This window comes from Stegodyphus dumicola, chromosome 8, assembly GCF_044657685.1.
Source record: "Stegodyphus dumicola isolate Sdum_Otavi_A_Nest chromosome 8, ASM4465768v1".
NCBI lineage: Eukaryota > Metazoa > Arthropoda > Arachnida > Araneae > Eresidae > Stegodyphus > Stegodyphus dumicola.
The window spans coordinates 53,575,771-53,595,325 of NC_140775.1; the positions used below are offsets into that span (position 1 = coordinate 53,575,771).

The window sequence follows — 19,555 nt, forward strand, 5'->3', positions numbered from 1 at the left end:
GAAACACTCTATAGGGAGAAAACAACCTTTTTATCTCCAGTGCTTGGAACTGAGTAACGGGAATTCTAAAGATATACTCATTTTAAAATCATTCTGTGACATTGCTGTTGAACTGAATTTTATGGTTTAAGTGCAAAGAACATGATATTTAATAAATAAAGGTAATACACAAAACTTTTAAAAAAACGCCCCTTTGGATGTAATTTAAAATTTAAAGCCTTTCCGATTTTTTTATTAGTTATTTTATTTTCCTTCTTCCTGATGATCTATCACGGAGCTCTGGCATTTCTGAATTTAGAAATTAAGCCCTGTTTTGTGCTGAAGAATAGATAATCATTCTTCACCTAATTTGTGATCAATGCTAAATTTATGCCATCTTCTGATCTATTTTTAATCAAAAACAGATTACTGTATACTTCGGGGGCGTGATCTGTATTTGCTTAAAAAAAAAAAAAAAAAATAAGAAATCAGCAAACTGCACAAATTTGGTATCACACACAACTCTGGCACTAAGCACAATAAACATTATATAAAGTCTTTAATCCGGATGTCCATAATCCGGACCTCAAAGCTACAAACACATATGCACGTTTAATGTATAATGGATGGTATAAGCTAGGCTAAAATTATCCAATTATCTATTTCAGTTAATGTTGCAGATTGCGTTGTTCCTTAATCTTCTAATTGGATCCGGCTTACTATTTTTTGCAGACTGTTAGAGCAATTTTGTAAAAAGTAAGCTTGAACTTTCGATTATGTCAAAAAGAGTTTCCAATTCTGGAGCTGCCAAAGGATCTACAAAGCTAAAGCATTTTTCGATGTCCATCAAACAAAAAGTGGAATTGCTGCAAAAAAATGGATAAAGGTATATCTTTCGTTTCTCTAACCATTCCGAAATCTGTTTATCAATTTCACGCTGTTCTGCGGGCGGGGGAAATGTCGCGGCGTGCAATGAACTGGAAGTTGATCTGTCAGCACTATCCTCATTTTCAGGGCAGATGTTTTTATTTTATTTGGCTTATAATTCCTTACTAAATGTAGTGTTTCATCTCGATGTACTTCGATATAATTTAAATCAATTTCCTCTTCATTATAAATATCACGAATACACATCAAATATTTTACTGGTTGCAATTTTCTAATTTCGACTATGCATAATGTATGCTTTACGCACGCGCGCGTTGAAAGAAATGTTTAATAAAGTAAACAAATAAATATTAAGTTTTTTTTCTTTGTAAATTTTGATACCCTTTAGATCATAATTGCTTTTTATTTCATAAATTACGGTTTCATATTTTTAATTGTATAATTTCTGCATGCCATCTTACCAGGTTTAAATTGATGACCTATAATCCGGAATTGCCGAAGTCCCGACGAGTTCGGATTAAAGACTTTGTACTGTATATCACATTCTTGTTTTATAAATAAAATAGTTATTCTTTTCATGGAACTTTATGTACTGTTAGGATTGCTACCATCTATCTAGTTAGATTTCTAGACAATATTTATATACGGTGCTAAGTAGTGACAAATTAGCAGAAAAGAAACAATATTTTGGTATTTTGATTACCTGCACTTCCAGTTTTAACATTCAGTAGAATTACAGTGTTTCTGGCGCATTTTCAAATACACACATGGCAACAGCCAATACTTGCAAAATCAACCATACACATGAATTTGCATGCTTTATATTTAACTGTCCTTTCGATAATTTTTTTTAATCCAATAACCATAAAAACACATATATTACCTAATCCATACAGATTTTTGTTCTCCCTTATATAATTTTTTCTTTCCCCCCCTTTTTTTTATAAAATAATTGACAGGCAAACAAAAGTTTTATATCAATTCACAAAGTTGACAAAGTGAATAATTAGAAAGTAATGCAATTTTTTTCTTTTTATTATTCTCAAATGATGGATTCGAGAACTTTTTTTTTCACATTCTACCTACCTACTAAAATCTGAAAGAACATTAATAATACTGACATTATTAATGATGATTGGGCATAAACAGTTTAGCAGTAAGTTTAATTTGCAATATTTTAGAAACACAATTTGTTTTACTGTTTACTTAACACATCTTTTCTGTATAATGAGTGTGATTTTAAAGTTTTGACTCTTCAGCAGATAAAGTTCAATTGTAATTTCATTTGCATTTCAATAGTACAGTACAAAGACCGTAATCCGGACTTGTCAGGACTTCGACGATTCCAGATTAGGGGTTTTTCCAGATTATAGATCATCAATTTAAATCTGGTAAGATGGCATGCAGAAATTATACAATTAAAAATATGAAACTGTAATTTATGAAATAAAGAGTTATTAATCTAAAGGGTATCAAAATTTAAAAAAAAAAAAAGCTTAATATTTATTTGTTTACTTTATTAAACATTTCTTTCAATGTAAGTTGTTTAAGTTGCTTCACTTTTTGTGCTAATACTTTCTCTTTAATTCTATACACAGACATAATGTCTTGTTCAGTTACAAAGTTTCACTGTTCAAAGTTTCAAAGTTCACTGTTTCACTGTTACAAAGTTCCTGTAATTGCTATGTCGAGAATACCGACTAACTTGTCAATCGATATTTTTTCATTTTCAATAACTTTCTTCACTATCGGAAGTGGTATTTTCTGGATCTAGAACCATACTACAGATTTCGCCGTCCGTTAATTGAATGATGATTGGGGCATTGTCATCGCAATGAAAAACTTCTGTTATATCATCTTCATTTGTTACCGCTTCCCCACATTTCTTTACGAAATACAATAACTGGAAAATTTCACCTTTAGTTTGCAATGTCTGAAAACCTTCAAATTCGCAGCTATCATCTTCATCGTCCTCACCATGAAATATGGTAGCTGGCCATAAATTATGCCAAGCATTTTTTAACGTATCTGGAGACACATCCTCCCACGATCTTGCAATGCTCCACATAGCAGATTTTATGCTAAAAAAATTTCAAAAAGTCTTGAATAGTCTTGCAATTGTTCAAGAAATTTAACATAGATTTTAAAAATGCTACTTTATATTTGCATTTCAGCCCATATCCCTAGGCTGAATGATAGAAGTACAATTTGGAGAGAAGAATAATAAGGATACATTATCTTTCACTAAAACTTTAAGTGAAGTATGTGCCCAACAGTTGTCAACTATTTTTCAGTCATCAGGTAAACCAACCAAATTCAAATATCACCGAGCCTCCGGTATAAAATGATTTTCAAACCAATCATTCATCAACACTTGATTCATCCATGCTCTTTTATTTGTGCGATACATAATGGGGAAAATCGTTACTCCTTTAAATGCTCGAGGTCATGCATGTTTTCTGGTTATGAAAAGTTTGCACTTGTGCATTCCTGCAGCCTTTGCTCACGCTAAAATTGTTAGTCTCGCTTTGGATTCTTTGACACCAGTTGGAGCCTTTTCTGTAGAGGTTGCCAAGGTATTTCGCGGTACATATTGCCAGAAAAGACCAGTTTTATCAGCATTGTAAATTTGTTCTAGAGATAATTGTTAACTAATAATGAGTTCAATGAATTCATCTGAAAATTATTCAGCACCTTCAGTATCAGCTGAAGTTTTTTCACCTGAAAATTTTTATTGTCCTATATTCTTATACCATGGTGACTTTTAAATTTGGTTAACCAACCTGTCAAATATGTGCACTCAGTGTTTAAGTTCATTTCTTCATGAAATATTTTGGCTTGAGGCATTAGCATTGGATCCGTCAATGGCACACCCTCACTGGGACACTGTCTGGCTCATTCAATCATCACTTTGTCATGATCGTTACTTTTAGCATAACAAACCCTTTTTCCTGTTATTCATTGCAAGTGGAGTGTCGGAATACACAAAAAATTCAAAAAGTTCCTTTTTCTTTTTGCTTATGTTATATACAGTTGACTTTCCAATGTCATACTCCTTGCATAATTTTGAGACGGATAAGCCTTTATCCATCTTTTGCAGAAAGTCCACTTTTTGTTTGATGGACATCCAAACATGCTTTCGCTTTGTAGATCCTTTGGCAGCTCCAGAATTGGAAATTCTTTTTGACATAATCGAAAGTTCAAGCTTACTTTTTATAAAATTGCTCTAATAGTCTGCAAAAAATAATAAGCCGGATCCAATTAGAAGATTAAGAAACAGCGCAATCTGCAACATTAACTGAAATGCCTTAGAATCAGTAAAGATAATTTTAGCCTAGCTTATACCATCTGTTACACATTAAACACGCATGTGTAAACTCATTACGTGCATGCGTAAAGCATACAAAAAAAAAAAAAAAAAGGTTTGTGGCTTTGAGGTCGGGATTATAGATCATTCCAGATAATGGACGTCCGGATTCTGAACTTTGTACTGTACCATTTTTGGAACAATAAAAATATTATTCATACATTTATTTATACACAATATAAAACACTAAAATAGGAACATACTTGTAACAAACTTGATATCTTTATCTATAGTTATGAAAGAGACTTCAACTGGATATGTATAAGAAGTCCATCTATGCAATCCATCAACTACCTCGGTGAGTACATTGAAAAGATCAGGGAAGGGTTCTGCTAAATCTTCAACATGGGATTTCGTACTCAAAACAATATCAGTTTTATTTTTTTTTGGACACATCTCTAAAAGGAAAGGAAAAAAAAAAAATGAACGGCTATCAAAAGGATAAAAAATAAAAGCACAAATGACACTTAACATACAAAAAATACATAAACATACAAAAATCATGCAAGTATAAAATGTGATATGTTATAGATACAAAGTTAATCTGAAAAGTAAGTACCATTTGTGTATCTGACAGCCTGAAGGTCGCACATGCATAGTTACACATAAACTCAAGAATGAATTAGTCTAGACATTTTGTTTCTTTACATTAATGTCACGTTTAAAAGGACTGATTGACTACTAGCTGTAAAATAACAACCATTATCAAGTTTTTTAATGCAAAAAAAGCTTGATTATGTGAAATTTACTATCAGAAAAGTGGAATTTATAGATAAAATGCAAGGAATAAAGATCTGATGTGAAAATGAGTTAGGATGTTTAACAAAGGAACACAAAATGTCTATTACGAAGAGCACAGTGGATACTTATTATTGATCATTGAAGAATTGTTGCATTGCATCCAAAAAAAAGTTTGTTGCAGTACACAATTCATGACTTCTGATTTATCAATGCATTTTTGAACATATTACACTCTTTAGTACATGAAATTGTAATAAAAAAACTGTGTTCACGATGGGTATTCAAAACACTAACGGGCGTTCAAAACAGAAATGCATAAATAAAGTTTTTGCAGCATTATGCAATAGAAAGAAATGATTTTTTGACAAGATTTGCCACAGGTGATTTAACGTACAATGCTGGCCTTTAAAATTGCAACACCAGGCAGGAATGATCTGCTGAAAGTCAAAATCACATGAAAGTAAAAAGAGGTTGAGTATTTCAGCACATTTAGACGATACAGGAGGGAGAAATGGCATCCGAAGCATTGTATGAAAGAAAATTGTGTAGTGGATTTTTTATTTGGAAAGCGCTTTGTAAGGTCAGAGTTTGCTCAGAATATCAAATTATACCTCGAATAAAAAGAAATGTTTACCAGCAAGTGTCAGAATTCGATAGAGGGAGGATCGCTGCCCACCGAGAGTGTGGATTATCATTCCGTGATATTGCCCCTCGTACTGGTCGTTATCAAACCACTGCCATACGAATATGGAATCAATGGGTTGCTGAGGGTCATAATGAACAGCATGCAGGATCTCAAAGCATGACTAATACCTGAAAGGGCAAATACATTGTGAAGTCAGTCCTGCAAAACCATACAACCACACCATGGACCATTAGTCAGGAAATGGGCATGATTTCAGCATGCCCAGTATGTCAACATTCGCAGCAACGTGAACTATCAACACGGTGACCCTTACTTCAGCACACGGTGACTATTACTTTGTCATTCGGCACTCTGGTGTGCAAAATGACAAAGCTGGATACAGGAGTAGCACAATGTCCTCTTTCCAGACAAGTCCCCACTCTGCGTGCAGTATTCTGATGGCCATACATGTTACTACAAAGGCGAAGCCCCCAGCTCCCCCGGCCACAAAGCTTTAAGAGGCCAGCCCGACAAAATAAAAACAAACTGAAAAAAAAAAAAAAAAAAGAAAAAGAATAAACAATTGAACATGTTATAAACGACACATAAAGAAAAGAAAACAGATACACATCAATCACACATCTACTCAAGCCAAGTATCTCTGTGCGTTGATAATATTCATTATTTCCCTGGAATAAAGCAGCATTTTATTATAATCCTCAAGATGTCTTAAAAATTCAATTTTTATTTTATCTCTAATACTAGTAGTCAGGCCACAGGTTTGACTGACGTGAACATTATCATCTCTTACTCTATGTAGTCAATAAAGATTATTTTCTTGCAAAGCAAATCTATTCAACTGCAGGGGAAAATGTTTACGTCCTATCAAAACCTGATTCAGATCTATATCAGTATACAACTTTCTTCCTTTATAAATCTGTATAGTACATATATAATTTTTCTTTTTCTCTGAGGATTCCCAATTGTTTTTCCATTTTTCATATATACTATTGTATAAAATTCCAACAGTCTTTCTTCTAGAGCCCCTCAGTTTAATTTCTTTACAGTTGCCAAGTGTGGCTTCTTTTGTCACAGCGTCAACCCTCTCATTACCATGGAAACCTACGTGTGCCTTAATCCAATGTACCTTAACCTTAACGTTATATTCTGTACATAGATTTCTATATTTCATTTTAATATTAACAATGAGTTCATTATCAAACCCAAGTCCAGAAAGTGATTGCAAGGCCGATAGTGCATCAGAAAATATATGGACACATTGATCACGAGATAACTTAATTTCGATCCAGGTCAAAGCCTTTAGTATTGCATATAATCCAGCCTTTTACACTGTATTCATGAAATTTAATAAAAAAATTTTGTGGTCAATATCAGATCTGTAATAATACACTACAAATGCGCAGCTAACATTTGCTCCTACGCTCGAACCATTAGTATAAATATCATATTCATTTACAGTACATAATAATTTATCATAATTTAGTCCAAATTTATCTGCAGGGTGAATCAATGGAAGACATTCTTCAAAGGCATCACTTTTTAATTCTATATCAGAGATTTCCAATCATGTAATACATCAGTTTTTCATTAAAAATTTGTTATAGAAAAGCCATATTGATATGAGAGGGGTGGGGCCCACTGGCAAGCATACAAGCCACCTCTGCTGAAATGGTCCAGAAAGCACACATAGCCACAAGCATTCAGCCTCTCTATATTGTATCTAATTTCTGTCTAATTCTCACAAGTTCTGCCCTGCAGCCCCACGCACCAATGCCATATATAACAATTGGAATTACTACATTTTTAAAAATAAACAACAAGATAGAGTTCTTCTTTGCAAGAGTTTCCACAGTAAAAGTATTGCAATAAAACTTCAAAATACCATCAGTTCATTTTTGTACTGCATCCTTAAAATGATCCCAAAAATTTAATTTCATATCGATATTAAAACCGAGGTATTTCGTCTTTTCAACAAACTTTAATCGTTTCGCATTATATTTCAACCTGGGAAGGCGAGTAACTCAACCACCCTGCAGGAAAACACTGCATAGGTCTTTTCTAAATTAAATTCTACCTCTGCTTGCTAGCTCCAAATTTCCAATACCTCCACCAAGTCACTAAATAATTTTTTTATTTTCTCAAGCGATTTTTCATATAATAGAAATAAAAAGCCATCAGCATAAAAAAACAAATCTATATTTTTCAAGTCAATAGTATTGTATATTAACTTATTGGCGATGAGGTCCCAAAGCAGGGGTGCAGAACATGAGCCCTGAGGGCATCCCTTAAACAACTGATGCTTAGTCAGTACTTGTTCATTTTCATTTGTAACTAGGATCCATCTATTTTAAAAATAATTTCTTATTACTGCAAGCAGATTATCAGATATTTCAAATCTTCTAATGCCTCAAGATGGGAGCTCCATTTAACTGAATCAAAGGCACCCAAACATTAAACGAGACCACTCCACATTACATGCTTTACATTTCTGCCAGACTTCACTTATAACCTTATACATACTTGCCAACCTATGACACTCAAAAATCAGTAGACTTTTTTTAAGAAATCCGGAGACTTTTCACAATGTTAAAAAGACTTTTTAAATGATAAAAATATAGTTTTTAATAATGAATTAACTTTACATAGTTACTAATTCTTAAATGCAAGCACCACAAAAACACCTTATGCATAAAAAACATTTTTATTACTCGCATCGTTTAAACACAAACAAACATAAAAAAAAAGGCACTTTAATCAGTTTTCGTACAAATGTTATGAATAGTGGCACATTTTGCTTTCGTTAAGAAAGAAACTTCATAATTTTGTTCACAGCAATTGCCACGTAGGCCTGCTTTCACTAATAAAAGTTTTTCTAATGCATCATCACTAATATTAGATCTAAATTTAGTCCTCATTTTCGCAACAACACTGCAAATCCTCTCACACTCTGCATTACTATGGGGAACTGTCAAGATGGCCAACATAATTCTAGACAGTTCACTATATTTTAAAATTCCATCACCACCTTTCAATTTTCCAATTAAACTTCACTGGGTGTCAATCCTAGCTGATTTTATAACTTCACCCAGTTTTCTAATTGTAAACTGCAAAATTGCGACTGCGATATTATCACTGGCAACATCAATATCATCGTCTTTCCTGACTAAATGAAGTAACACAAGAAATCTGTTCAAAAAGTACCTTATATCAGAAAAAGACGCATTTGCTAGAGCCGAAACATCACCAACTCTATTGTGCAAAATCACTTCATCGTTGACTGGAAATTTATGTAGTATGTAATCACATACTCGACAGAAGTAACTTCTAACATGAAGATAAACTTATTTTTGTCTTCTTCTGAAAGTTTTTCCACTACTTTTGCAGTTGCAGCTCTTATTACCAAATCTTCATCTTTCTTCCGATTTTCTATTTCACCATAAATCACATCATATATAGAATTACAAGACAAAACACAGACTGGTTTTACAAACTTTGATAAAATGTCTTTAAACAGATCATAAATCACTGATTGCAAAACATGAATTAATGGAATTCTGCTTTGTAGAGCTTTGTTAAGAACATCGAATGATGGCAAAATGAATTTAAAAAAAAAAAGGTTTGTTAAGGTCCAAAGAAAAAGACATAAATATTCGTTCTTCACAAGATAAACATATAGTAATCGGAAACTGTTTCATGTGTTGAGCAATTTTTTTATTTTGAGACAAATTTGTATCAGCTTTACGCGTATATTTTGCAGTATTATTTTGAGAACTGCCAGTTAAATTGCTGAATGGTGCAGAAATTACTTTATTTTTCTGAAACCTATTTTTAACAATGGAAGTAGTAACTACATCTGCATTTACTTTAGGTATTTTATAACTTTCAATAGAGCCTTTTATCATAACTCTTGAAAAATTTACTTCTTCTTTAAAATATGCAAGAACCGGGTTCCAATGATCGAGGATTCTAAATAAGCATTTCTTTAAAGATAGCCAGTGTGTACACCTATGTTTCAAAATTTTTCTCATTTCAGTATTATGCAGCTGTTTGAACTGTTTCAATTTTTTCTTCCTTTTAGAACTCCTTTCAAGATAATAATAAATATCAACAATGTGTTCATCCATATTTATTGGTAAAGAAGCTGTCCCTTTTTCAGCTGCTAAATTTAAGAGGTGACAGGTGCACCTTATAATTTGCAAATCTGAATTTTCCTTTCTTAAGATGCCTGCAACACCAGTCTTCAAGCCTACCATTACTGGTACATTATCAGCACCAAGTGCTAAGCAATTATCCAGAGGGACTGCATTTTCTTTTAAAGTTTTACTAATTAGCTGTGCTATATTAAAGCCTGTCGAATGTCCTTCTAAAGTGGGGACAGAAAGTAAACTGCACTTAATTTCTGAAGACTCTGGATTAAAAAAAGAAACAACAATTGGATACAATTTTGAATCAGTATCATTGCTTCCATCCGTAGAGCGGCAGAACAAAGCTGCTTTAATGCAATCAATAACTGAAGATTTATTTTTCAAACCCATTTTTTTAACAATTGCACCTGTTTTGGTCCTTGCACTTGAGTATTTCTTAGCAATTTCACTATGGGGAAACATTTTTCTAACTAAAGCTGCAGCGTGATCCTATGCATTCAATGGCAGTTTGTGCTCCAGTAAAAAAGCAGAGAACAGACATTCTTCATTAATAACTTCTTAGTGCTTTGTTTCCGATGAAAAATTTATTTTAAATTTTTTTTCAAAACAACTCATGTTGTCCTTGTGATTTTGTGTACGCACACGTTTGAGAACATCCGCCCTTCCACCATGTGAAATCGAAAAATCGCAACGACAGACGGTACACATCGCAAATTTATTATATTTCTTTAAGGAAATAATGGAAGGAAAATCAACTGTGTATGATTTTTGAAACGTATATGAGTATTTCACCTTTCTAGCAGACATAACAAAAGATAACTTCTTAAACTATTTCCCGAAGGCATGTGTACTCACACATCTCAGGACAAGATGAACGAAATAACTAAAGAACATCCAAATAACAGCCTTGAGCTTGCTTTGTGCTCATTGGTGAATATATGCCAGATGACATGCAGTAGAGCTCGATGCCCATTGGAGAACTGGAGAACGATGTTTCTGGATACGAATATGCTCTCACTCACAAAGCAGAAGTTCTCATCTGATTCACAAGGTTTTGTTTTAGATATAATCTAGAGAAAATTCAATTGCTTTCAGACGTCCAAAATCACTTTTTTTTTTGTTCATATATTTGAAGTATTAGACCAAGTACCATAAAAATCGTGAGAAATTTTAAGAATCAGAAAAAGTCGGAAGAAATATATTGTAAATCGGGTTGGCGGTAGAGCGGTCGAAAATCAGGAGTCTCCTGCCTAAATTGGGAGAGTTGGCAACTCTGCTTATACAACACATCTACCCCCCTTAAATCCATACCGATTATCAGGTACATTCCCAATCATTTGTTGATAAAATTTGCTGTATATGTGTCAGGAGGCTCTGAGGAGACCGCACATCGCCTGCTTACATTTGATATCGGCATAGGGGCTCTGCACCTCGAGTGATGGTTTGGGCAGCTATTGGGTACATGACATGCCCCATCTTTAGTTCTGATTGACAGTCATTTGAATGCAAATCGGTACATTTCTGACATCTTACGCCCAGTGGATGTGCCCTACCTTCAAGGCCTGCCAAACGCCATCTTTCAACAAGATAATGCAAGACTACATGTTGCACGTTGTGTTCTGACTTTCCTCGAGGCACAGGGTATTTGACTGCTGCCCTGGCCGGCATTGTCTCCGGATCTGTCACTCATTGAAAACATCTGGTCATGGGTTGCTAAGAGACTGGCCAGCCATCCTTCTCCAGCTAATATGATTGGTGAAGTGTGGCGTAGACTTGAAGCAACATGAAATTAATTGCCCGTTTCTGTCATCCAACCCAGTTAGTTAGACTCCATGCCTAACCAGGTAAGGGCCGTTTTAGCTGCCTGGAGCGGCAGCTGTTTCTACTAATTTCGCCTCCCTGTAAACTGCCAAACTGCTTACAAATTTAATCATTTTGTCTTCATGCCATACTATTTACGTACAATAAATACCTTTTATTTAGGCTCCCAGCAATATCTCAGTAACAGTACTAGCCATACAAATTCTAAGATTATTAATTAAAATAACATGTCAAAGAACAAATGTTGAGGACCCTGATGCAACAAGTGTCAGCATAAGTTCCAGAAATTTGCAAGACTGGTTAAAAAGCTTCAATAGAGGCTCCTTCTCCAGTTGCAAAAGTGAAAATGATGGAGATTTCCTCCTCCTCACAAACCTAAAAACTAAACTGAAAAAAAAAATTCAAAAAATTTTGGCTATCCCTGAAAAAGCTTTCAAATTCACTAAAATTTCAAAAACACAAAGAACTAATCATATCTTATTACACATACTCTGAAACCTAATTTTCTTAAATCTGAATTAAACTGAAAATTAATTTAAATTTAAAATAATTTTTCTATTTTTTTGGCAAACCTGCAAATCCTAATCTAAATGTGAGAGAAAAACTTTGTTATGTAAAATTCATTCTAACCCACATATTAAGTCCAGATAGTTTAAAATCTAATCAGATAACATGTAGAAATTATAAAACTAAAAAATATGAAATAGTGAAGCACTTAAGACCTTAAAGGAATAAAAATTTACAGGGAAAAAAAAAAAAAAAAAAAAAAAAAAAAAAAAAAAAAAACTCCATATTTATTTCTTTGCTTTCTTACTCATTTCTTTTAAAAGTAAATTGTTTAAGTTAATTCATTTTTTGTGCTAACACCTTCACTTAATTTTATAAATACACATAACAAAGTTTCATTGTTCAAGTCCTGTAACTGTCGTGTTAAGAACAGACACTAAATTGTCAATATTTTGTTGCTGTTATTGTTGTTCTCAGCAACTTCTCTGTCACACTATCAGTAGCAATATTTTCTGGCTTTAGAATTAATATTACAAATTTCGTAGTCTGTTAGATGACTGATGATTGCAACATTATCGTTGCAATAGAAAATCTTCTATTATATCATCTTGATTTATTACCACTTTTCTATATATCTTCATTAGCTCCATTAATTGTAAAATTTTGCTTTTTGTTTGCTATATTTGGAAACATTCAGATTTGCAGCTATCAATATAAAGCATATCTAGCATCTGAAATACACTATAGCTGACGATCATGAGATTGGCAACTAAAGGCATGTTGTCTCACTAAATTTTATCTTGCTTCTATCGCAAGCTGATAAAGTTAAGCTTGAATTATATTAGTTTAATTATTTATTATACTTATATTTATTACTCACTCATGCTTAAGGCTTAACTGAGTTTCAATTAAAGTCACACATATATTTTAACACTTATCCAGGGCTGGCACTAGACATTTTAAAACTTGTGCAGTCTTTGAGGGTCCAAAATTTTGCTGTTGCTGCCAAGTGCTTCCTAAATTCTAAAAATTTTGCCATCCTTTAATTTTGTTGCTCAGTGCTTCTCTAAATTATTTCATCACCGAAAAGTGAGAACTCTTAATTAAAAAAGTTTAATTATGCAAAAATGTATGAAATGAACAATGGGGTTTTATACTTATATAAGTTTATTGAAAATAATCATGTACACAGATCTGCTTGAAAGTTTGTGCATAGCATTTTTTTCCATGCGGATTTTAAATTCACTGATAATCTCTCCTGTCACCACCAATTTTTTTTTTTTTTTTTTTTTAAGTGGGAAGTGTATTTTAAGGCATCTGTATAATTTACATTACAGTTTTTTGCATGGTTCTTCTTCACTGCTTTCCAAATTATTTTTGTTAAAGCTCACAGTATTAACTATAGTTGAAATAAACATTTTATATCATTACTGGTGTCTTTAGTACACAAATGTTTATTGCTTTCTAAATATTCTTGCATTTCAGCACTGCCACTGATTTTAGAATACTGTTTTCACTGAGGGCACTTGAAACTGAAGTTCAAAGGCTGTTTTCTCGAAACAGTGCTGAACATTATATATGGATATGGATTTAAGTGTTTTATTATTCACTGAATGACATTCAATACACCGACACTTTTTGCATGCTGATCACTGTTCCCACAAGCAGCTTGATAAAGAACATGCTGTAAAAATAATTTTCTATAAAGAACCTTGAAGCTTGTAGTAATTATACCTTGGTATGAAAGCATACTGATGTTGCATTAGGTGGGAAAAACATTAATTTCACCGGTCTCAGTTTTACATCTGATGAGTGGGCTGTTGAATTGTCAAAAAATAGCACCTAATCTTCCTAATTTTTCTTGACATTGTTGCTTTAAGAGCGAGCATTCTGATATCCATTACTTTTTACTGTGATGCCAATGGATCAATAAAGCTTCTGAATTGATGTGTTTGAAGCATCTTTGTTTTTGGCTATCCCAGTTACAAGTGGTTGCTCAAAAGCTCTTTCCCTATTACAATAACTCTTCCCTATTACTAAGCACAGTCAGATGTTCAGTGGAGCTTTTATCACCAGAGCACTTTTCTCCTTTGAAGCATAGTTTTATTAGATAAAATAATCCAATTTCATATGCACTGCTATTTTTTAGAATCATAGCCTAAACAAATTTCTTTTGCCATTTTTATCCACTCTGCTTCAAGTTGCCTATCTACTGACTTTTTTTTTTTTTTTTCCAATACAAATAGTCTTAAAAGTAATGTTATCTGTTTGCTTAAATTTTTCTAACCAACCATTTGATTCTTTGAAGTTTTGTACTCACAGAACTTTCTGAAATTTCTTTTGCTTTTTCTTGCAATAGTACTCCACTTACAGGAATATTATTTGTTCTTACAGATGAAAACCAATTGCACACTACTGTACCAATTTCACATGCTTCAATTTTCCTAAATTTTACAGTCTTGGAATATTCATTTGAATTAGTAATCCATAATATTTTTATTTCTTCTCTATCCTATAGCATATGACTTACTTGGTTTTTACTTATTCCAATTTTCTGCCCTAAATATCTTTCTGCTACATGAATTACATCCACATTATGTTTTAATGTAAATCTTTCCCTCTTTGAAACCATGCTAGATAAGGCATATAAAAATAATATACAAAACTACACTTCTTTTACTCTTCAGTTTTAGCAAGAACTAAAAATGATAGAAGTTTTTATTTTATCCACACTGTGAGATCCCTGTGCCTTGGCAGGTGGTTCAGTCACATCACCACCTCTTCTTTTCCATTGGTCCTTGTCATGGACTGCCTTACAAATTGTTAACACTATTTTCTTTGCCATACTGAAAATGGTCACAATAACTGGATTTTGAATTCTGTGAAAAAGAAATATCCTTCTGATTGCACCATGACTTGCTTTTTTCCAATGCAATGTCCTCCTTCTCCTTGACAAGCAGTTTTAAAAAGACGGGGATTAACTTTTCATGTCACTGTTCCCTTGTCACAAAACTATCTTTCACTGAGCATAAACATGCCTTGTTTTGTGCACATACTTGCACAAACCTCAAAACAGTTTTAAGAGAGTATTTAAATTTTTTATTTATTTCCTTACTTCTAGCTTATTTTTGAAACTTTTTACACTATCCCTTAATAGAAGTAAATACATTAAGGTCATTATTGAAAGGGGCCAAGACCAACAGAATTTTCCCTTACTTTGCGGAACACAAGGAGTTAAAAAGAAAAGATGTCCCTTACAGGAGGTACTACTGTATTCCAAAAAAACAGATCAACTTCTATCCAATGTATTTTTATTTAGTAATCTTTTTTCATGAAGCAATTAAATTAGAATAAAATACAATTATACTCTTTAATCTTTTCAAAAAGATGATTACAACTGAATTCAGCAAGATCCAATGTAAAATGAGGAAGCATACTTTGTAATCACACATAGCTACAGCAGTAAATGTGAAGTGATAAAATATTTATTTTTACCATACAAGATAAATTCTAATAGATTACTTTCAATTTTAAAAGCTTCTGAGATTAAAAAAATAAACATTTTTTAAAAAATAGAAAAATCTAGTTTCTAATTTGCTGATATGGCACTGGACATTTGTTTATTTATTTCTTCTGAATGTTAAATTAAAGGTTAGTATATTTTACCTCAATATAACTTTTAAGACTAAATCTAAAAAATACAAACCCACACACTCGCAGCATTCTGAGAACAAATGATCCAAACAATAGTAGCAATCTTTACTGCAAGTAATGTTTTTTGCATCACATTTACAAGATTGTGTCAACATGCACTTGCTAACAATTGATCCACATACAGCTTCATTGCAATATCCACTACATGCAACATAAGTATACATAGACAATGAAAGCACTGCAACGAAACATAAGCTTGACAAAAATTCCTGAAATGAAACAAGAATATGAAACATAAAAAATATAACAAAACAAACGCCTGAAATGCAAAAGAAAACATAAAAACTGGCAAAACAGGAGAGCACAGCAATTCTTTATTCTTTTTAGAAAAATGTTCTTTATTTGGATTAAAATTACCTTTCCCGACTAGGAACATACAAATACTTTACAATAAATAGGTTGTTCTGTTTATTTTATAACATCACAAATTAAAATAAATTATAATTTATTAAACGATAATATGGATTTTAGACTTAGCAGGTTCGCTGCTGTCACATATTCTTTAGAAGGTAAAAATGTTAAAGTGATCATACTTTTTTAATTTATATTCATGTTTTATTTTTAAAAAATAGGAGAGAACCTTTTGTTCATTAAAATAAATTATTTAGATTAGCTATATAATGTTAACTAGCAATATGACAAGTTACTTTTTAATAAACATACTCTTAAAATGCTATGATATTCCTATATAATAACTTAACACTTTTCTACCATTAACAACAAGAGGAAAAAATATCCTAGCAGCAAACATCAGTACACATTTGATTTCAAAAATGACAAAATCACAACAAATTTCAGCACAATTTGAGTGTCTATGTACTTGGCAACTGTATAAAATTAAGGTTAGCTTAACTTAAATAACTTACGGGTTATCTGCTTTTCATAAAGTTAATGAAGAAAGAAGTTGAGATTTTTAATTCAATTACATAAAACACAGTATAAAAAATAGCAGTTGGGTTTCTTTCTAAAGACATTAATAAATTTTCGGAGTCATTAGTTATCATTTTCAGAAATCTATACTTGTAACAGATCCTGTCTAATGTTCTACATTAACTAAAGAATAACAACCCTGAAATAAAATTAAACCAAGTCTTAGAGCTAAAAAAAACCCTGTTTTTGGGGGAGGGTATAGTAATTTCATAGTGGCAGATAAATAATAAACTGACTTATGTCGAATGGAAATAGAACAACAGAATGGAAATAGAACTTTTACTCTGCATCAGATAAAAGAATGTCTGGAATAACAAAAGAAAGTCAGGAATTATAAGATCTTATCCTGGGAGGAGGAAAAAAAAAAAATATTTTTGCAAGTCAAAAACAATAACACAATGATGCGTCTAGTTAAGATCTTAAGATACAATACCAGAAATTGAATTTAAGAAAGAAGTATTAGTTTTATATTAACATAATGCTAGTCTTTATATTGAAGAATAAAATATTTAAAAATTCCAAATGTATACTTTTAAATGGTTAATTTATTAGTTAAATTAATTAGTGTAAAAAAGTAGTAATTCATCAGTTAGAGTAAAACTGGTATGATTAGTAATATCTTTAATTTATCAGTGTCACAATGAAAAGAACTATAAATTATAAACATTACCTTAAACTGGATGGCAAATGCTGCTTCTGATTTAGTTTCTATTGACAGCAATGTGAATTACAAAATCTCAAGACCATATCCACTAGGAGTTTTTTCAAATTTTCAACATGCAGAGAATAATTGAAAGTTTTGAACAATTACTATTGCAGTATTTTGAAGAACATTTCACCAGGTTATTTACAATGTTATTTTGAGAACACATTCTAGTAACAGAGCATTTAACTTCACAACACAGTGCATCAATGATTCATTCGAAAAGGAAAATTTGCACGAAACTATTCCCAGCATCAAAACGTTTCAACACTTTTCGGCTAGGGTTTTCATCTGACATCTTCATTTTAGCTAGAGATTATATCTCTTAACATGCTTAGAATAAATGCAAATATTACTTAGTTTTCTACAACATTATATATAATACATTTCAGAAAATATGAATATTTTTCTATGGAAGTTTTTCTAAAATCATAAATATTAACGTTAACTAAGAAGAAACATGCAAATTTCTTTTTATTTCTTTTCCAAAAGAAATACACTGGACACTAGAGGCATCATAAAAATTTTAATACATCTTACCAATGCTTTAGAGTGATCCATTCTGACAGTTCGCTGATAAACTAGTCGTCTTCGATTCTTGTTTTCAAATCAATTCACATTTGCTGTATGAAATACCATTTGCGCATGCAATACCAAAACAGACACTGAAGAAACTCCCGATAAACATAACAAACCGGAATAACAACTACTAAAAAAGTGCCTGGAGTGAAGTTTCAGAATTACTGTCAATCGACAGCCTGCCTTAAGATCACGGAGAACAAGAAAGGTTCATTTACAGGGGTTATTTGTCATATTTTAGTATCTCTGCGTACACGTTAATTTAGGGTAACTGTGGGACAAGTGTCAACAATAAAACTGAAAATTACAAAACTAACTAAAGTAACATTGAGAATCTCTGTTCAAGGTTTTAGTTTCGAGTCTCTGAAGCTACATTTTCCATCCTAAATGCTTGAAGCAGTGAAATGCCTCTGATATTATGATATTAACAGTTATTCTTCGAAAACATAACGACTTGTCATCACCTAAATATTTTCAAAGTTTTTGACTACATTATTCTAGGAAAGGATTGTAAACTCAGACCACCAGCGGCTCACCTCGTCCCCCATTCGCGAGCCCAAGTGGGAATATTAATGGTGTCTGCATAGTTAGCAGTGCAACAATATTCTGTGCTTTTTTGTGTAAAATGGGCGTATGTGCAGCTATTAATTGCTAAAATCATTCACGAAAAGGTTATATATTGGTTTAATTTCCTAAAAATGGAGAAAAAGAAAAAATTGGGTAAATAATTGCCGAAAAGATAATAGGGAAGTTCATTCAGATGCTCAACTTTGCCTAGTAAGAATAATAATTAGTTACTCCTTCATTTAGAGTTTATATCTTCTCAAATGCTTATAATGTACAAGTAAAGTTAAATTCTTGTGTACAATAACCTAAGTGTCTTCTAATTTCTGCCATAATAGCTATAATTAAATTGATCTAGGGTAAATGTACAGTCGGTCACAAAAGTATTCGATCACCGGAACCCATTCAGAAAATACACTTTTCAGGTGGGAAACAAAATGGTAGCTCAAGTCAATCTTGGTTAAAAAAAACTATATTTTTTTGTTTAAAAATTCTCTCTATCAGCTTAAATGCATCTCATTTTCCATACTTGAATGTGTTACGACAAGTTTGGAAAAAATTTTAGTTTAAGATACGTCAATAATGTGGGAATCTGGAGTTTGGAACGAGTTTGCTAGAAATTGTGAATATCTTTGGCTGTTAGTAATTACAGTGTCTTCATCCTAAATTCCAATAAAGTGCTTTCGGTATTGATCTTCCTCATTATTGAGAGCCATTCAGAAAGGTTCAACCTTTTCCGATAATCTCTCAAACGTGTCGCGACCAAACAAAAATCATCATAACATTGGATAAAACGCAATCTTTTAAAGGAAGAAGTATTTTTTTAGAGTTGGTTAGGAAAAAATATTTTCATAGCTTGGGGAAAAGAAAATTCACTATAGAGATCTATTATTACTTTTATCAATTATGGGAGAAAATATTATTCAGGTAGGAAGACCATGTTGTATTGAATGTTCAACAGCAACCTGCAG

The 19,555-nt window shown here is 32.3% G+C and overlaps 1 protein-coding gene across 2 annotated transcripts in view; it reads right to left on the reverse strand.

The window, feature by feature from the left end:
- The window catches only part of LOC118198078 (twisted gastrulation protein homolog 1-A-like), a 45,528-nt gene extending 26,961 nt beyond the window's left edge, over window positions 1-18,567 (reverse strand). The window contains exons 1-3 of one of the 2 annotated variants that reach the window (XM_085821863.1): window positions 17,982-18,567; window positions 15,801-16,017; window positions 4,438-4,632 (exon numbers count right to left, since the gene is read on the reverse strand). In XM_085821863.1, coding sequence (XP_085677989.1) covers window positions 4,438-4,632; window positions 15,801-16,017; window positions 17,982-18,002 — 433 coding nt within the window. In that variant the 5' untranslated portion in view covers window positions 18,003-18,567. Of the gene's footprint in view, window positions 1-4,437; window positions 4,633-15,800; window positions 16,018-17,408; window positions 17,864-17,981 lie in introns of those variants that run through there. The other variant, XM_085821864.1, reaches the window with a different exon arrangement.
- Between the last annotated feature and the right edge of the window lie 988 nt (window positions 18,568-19,555).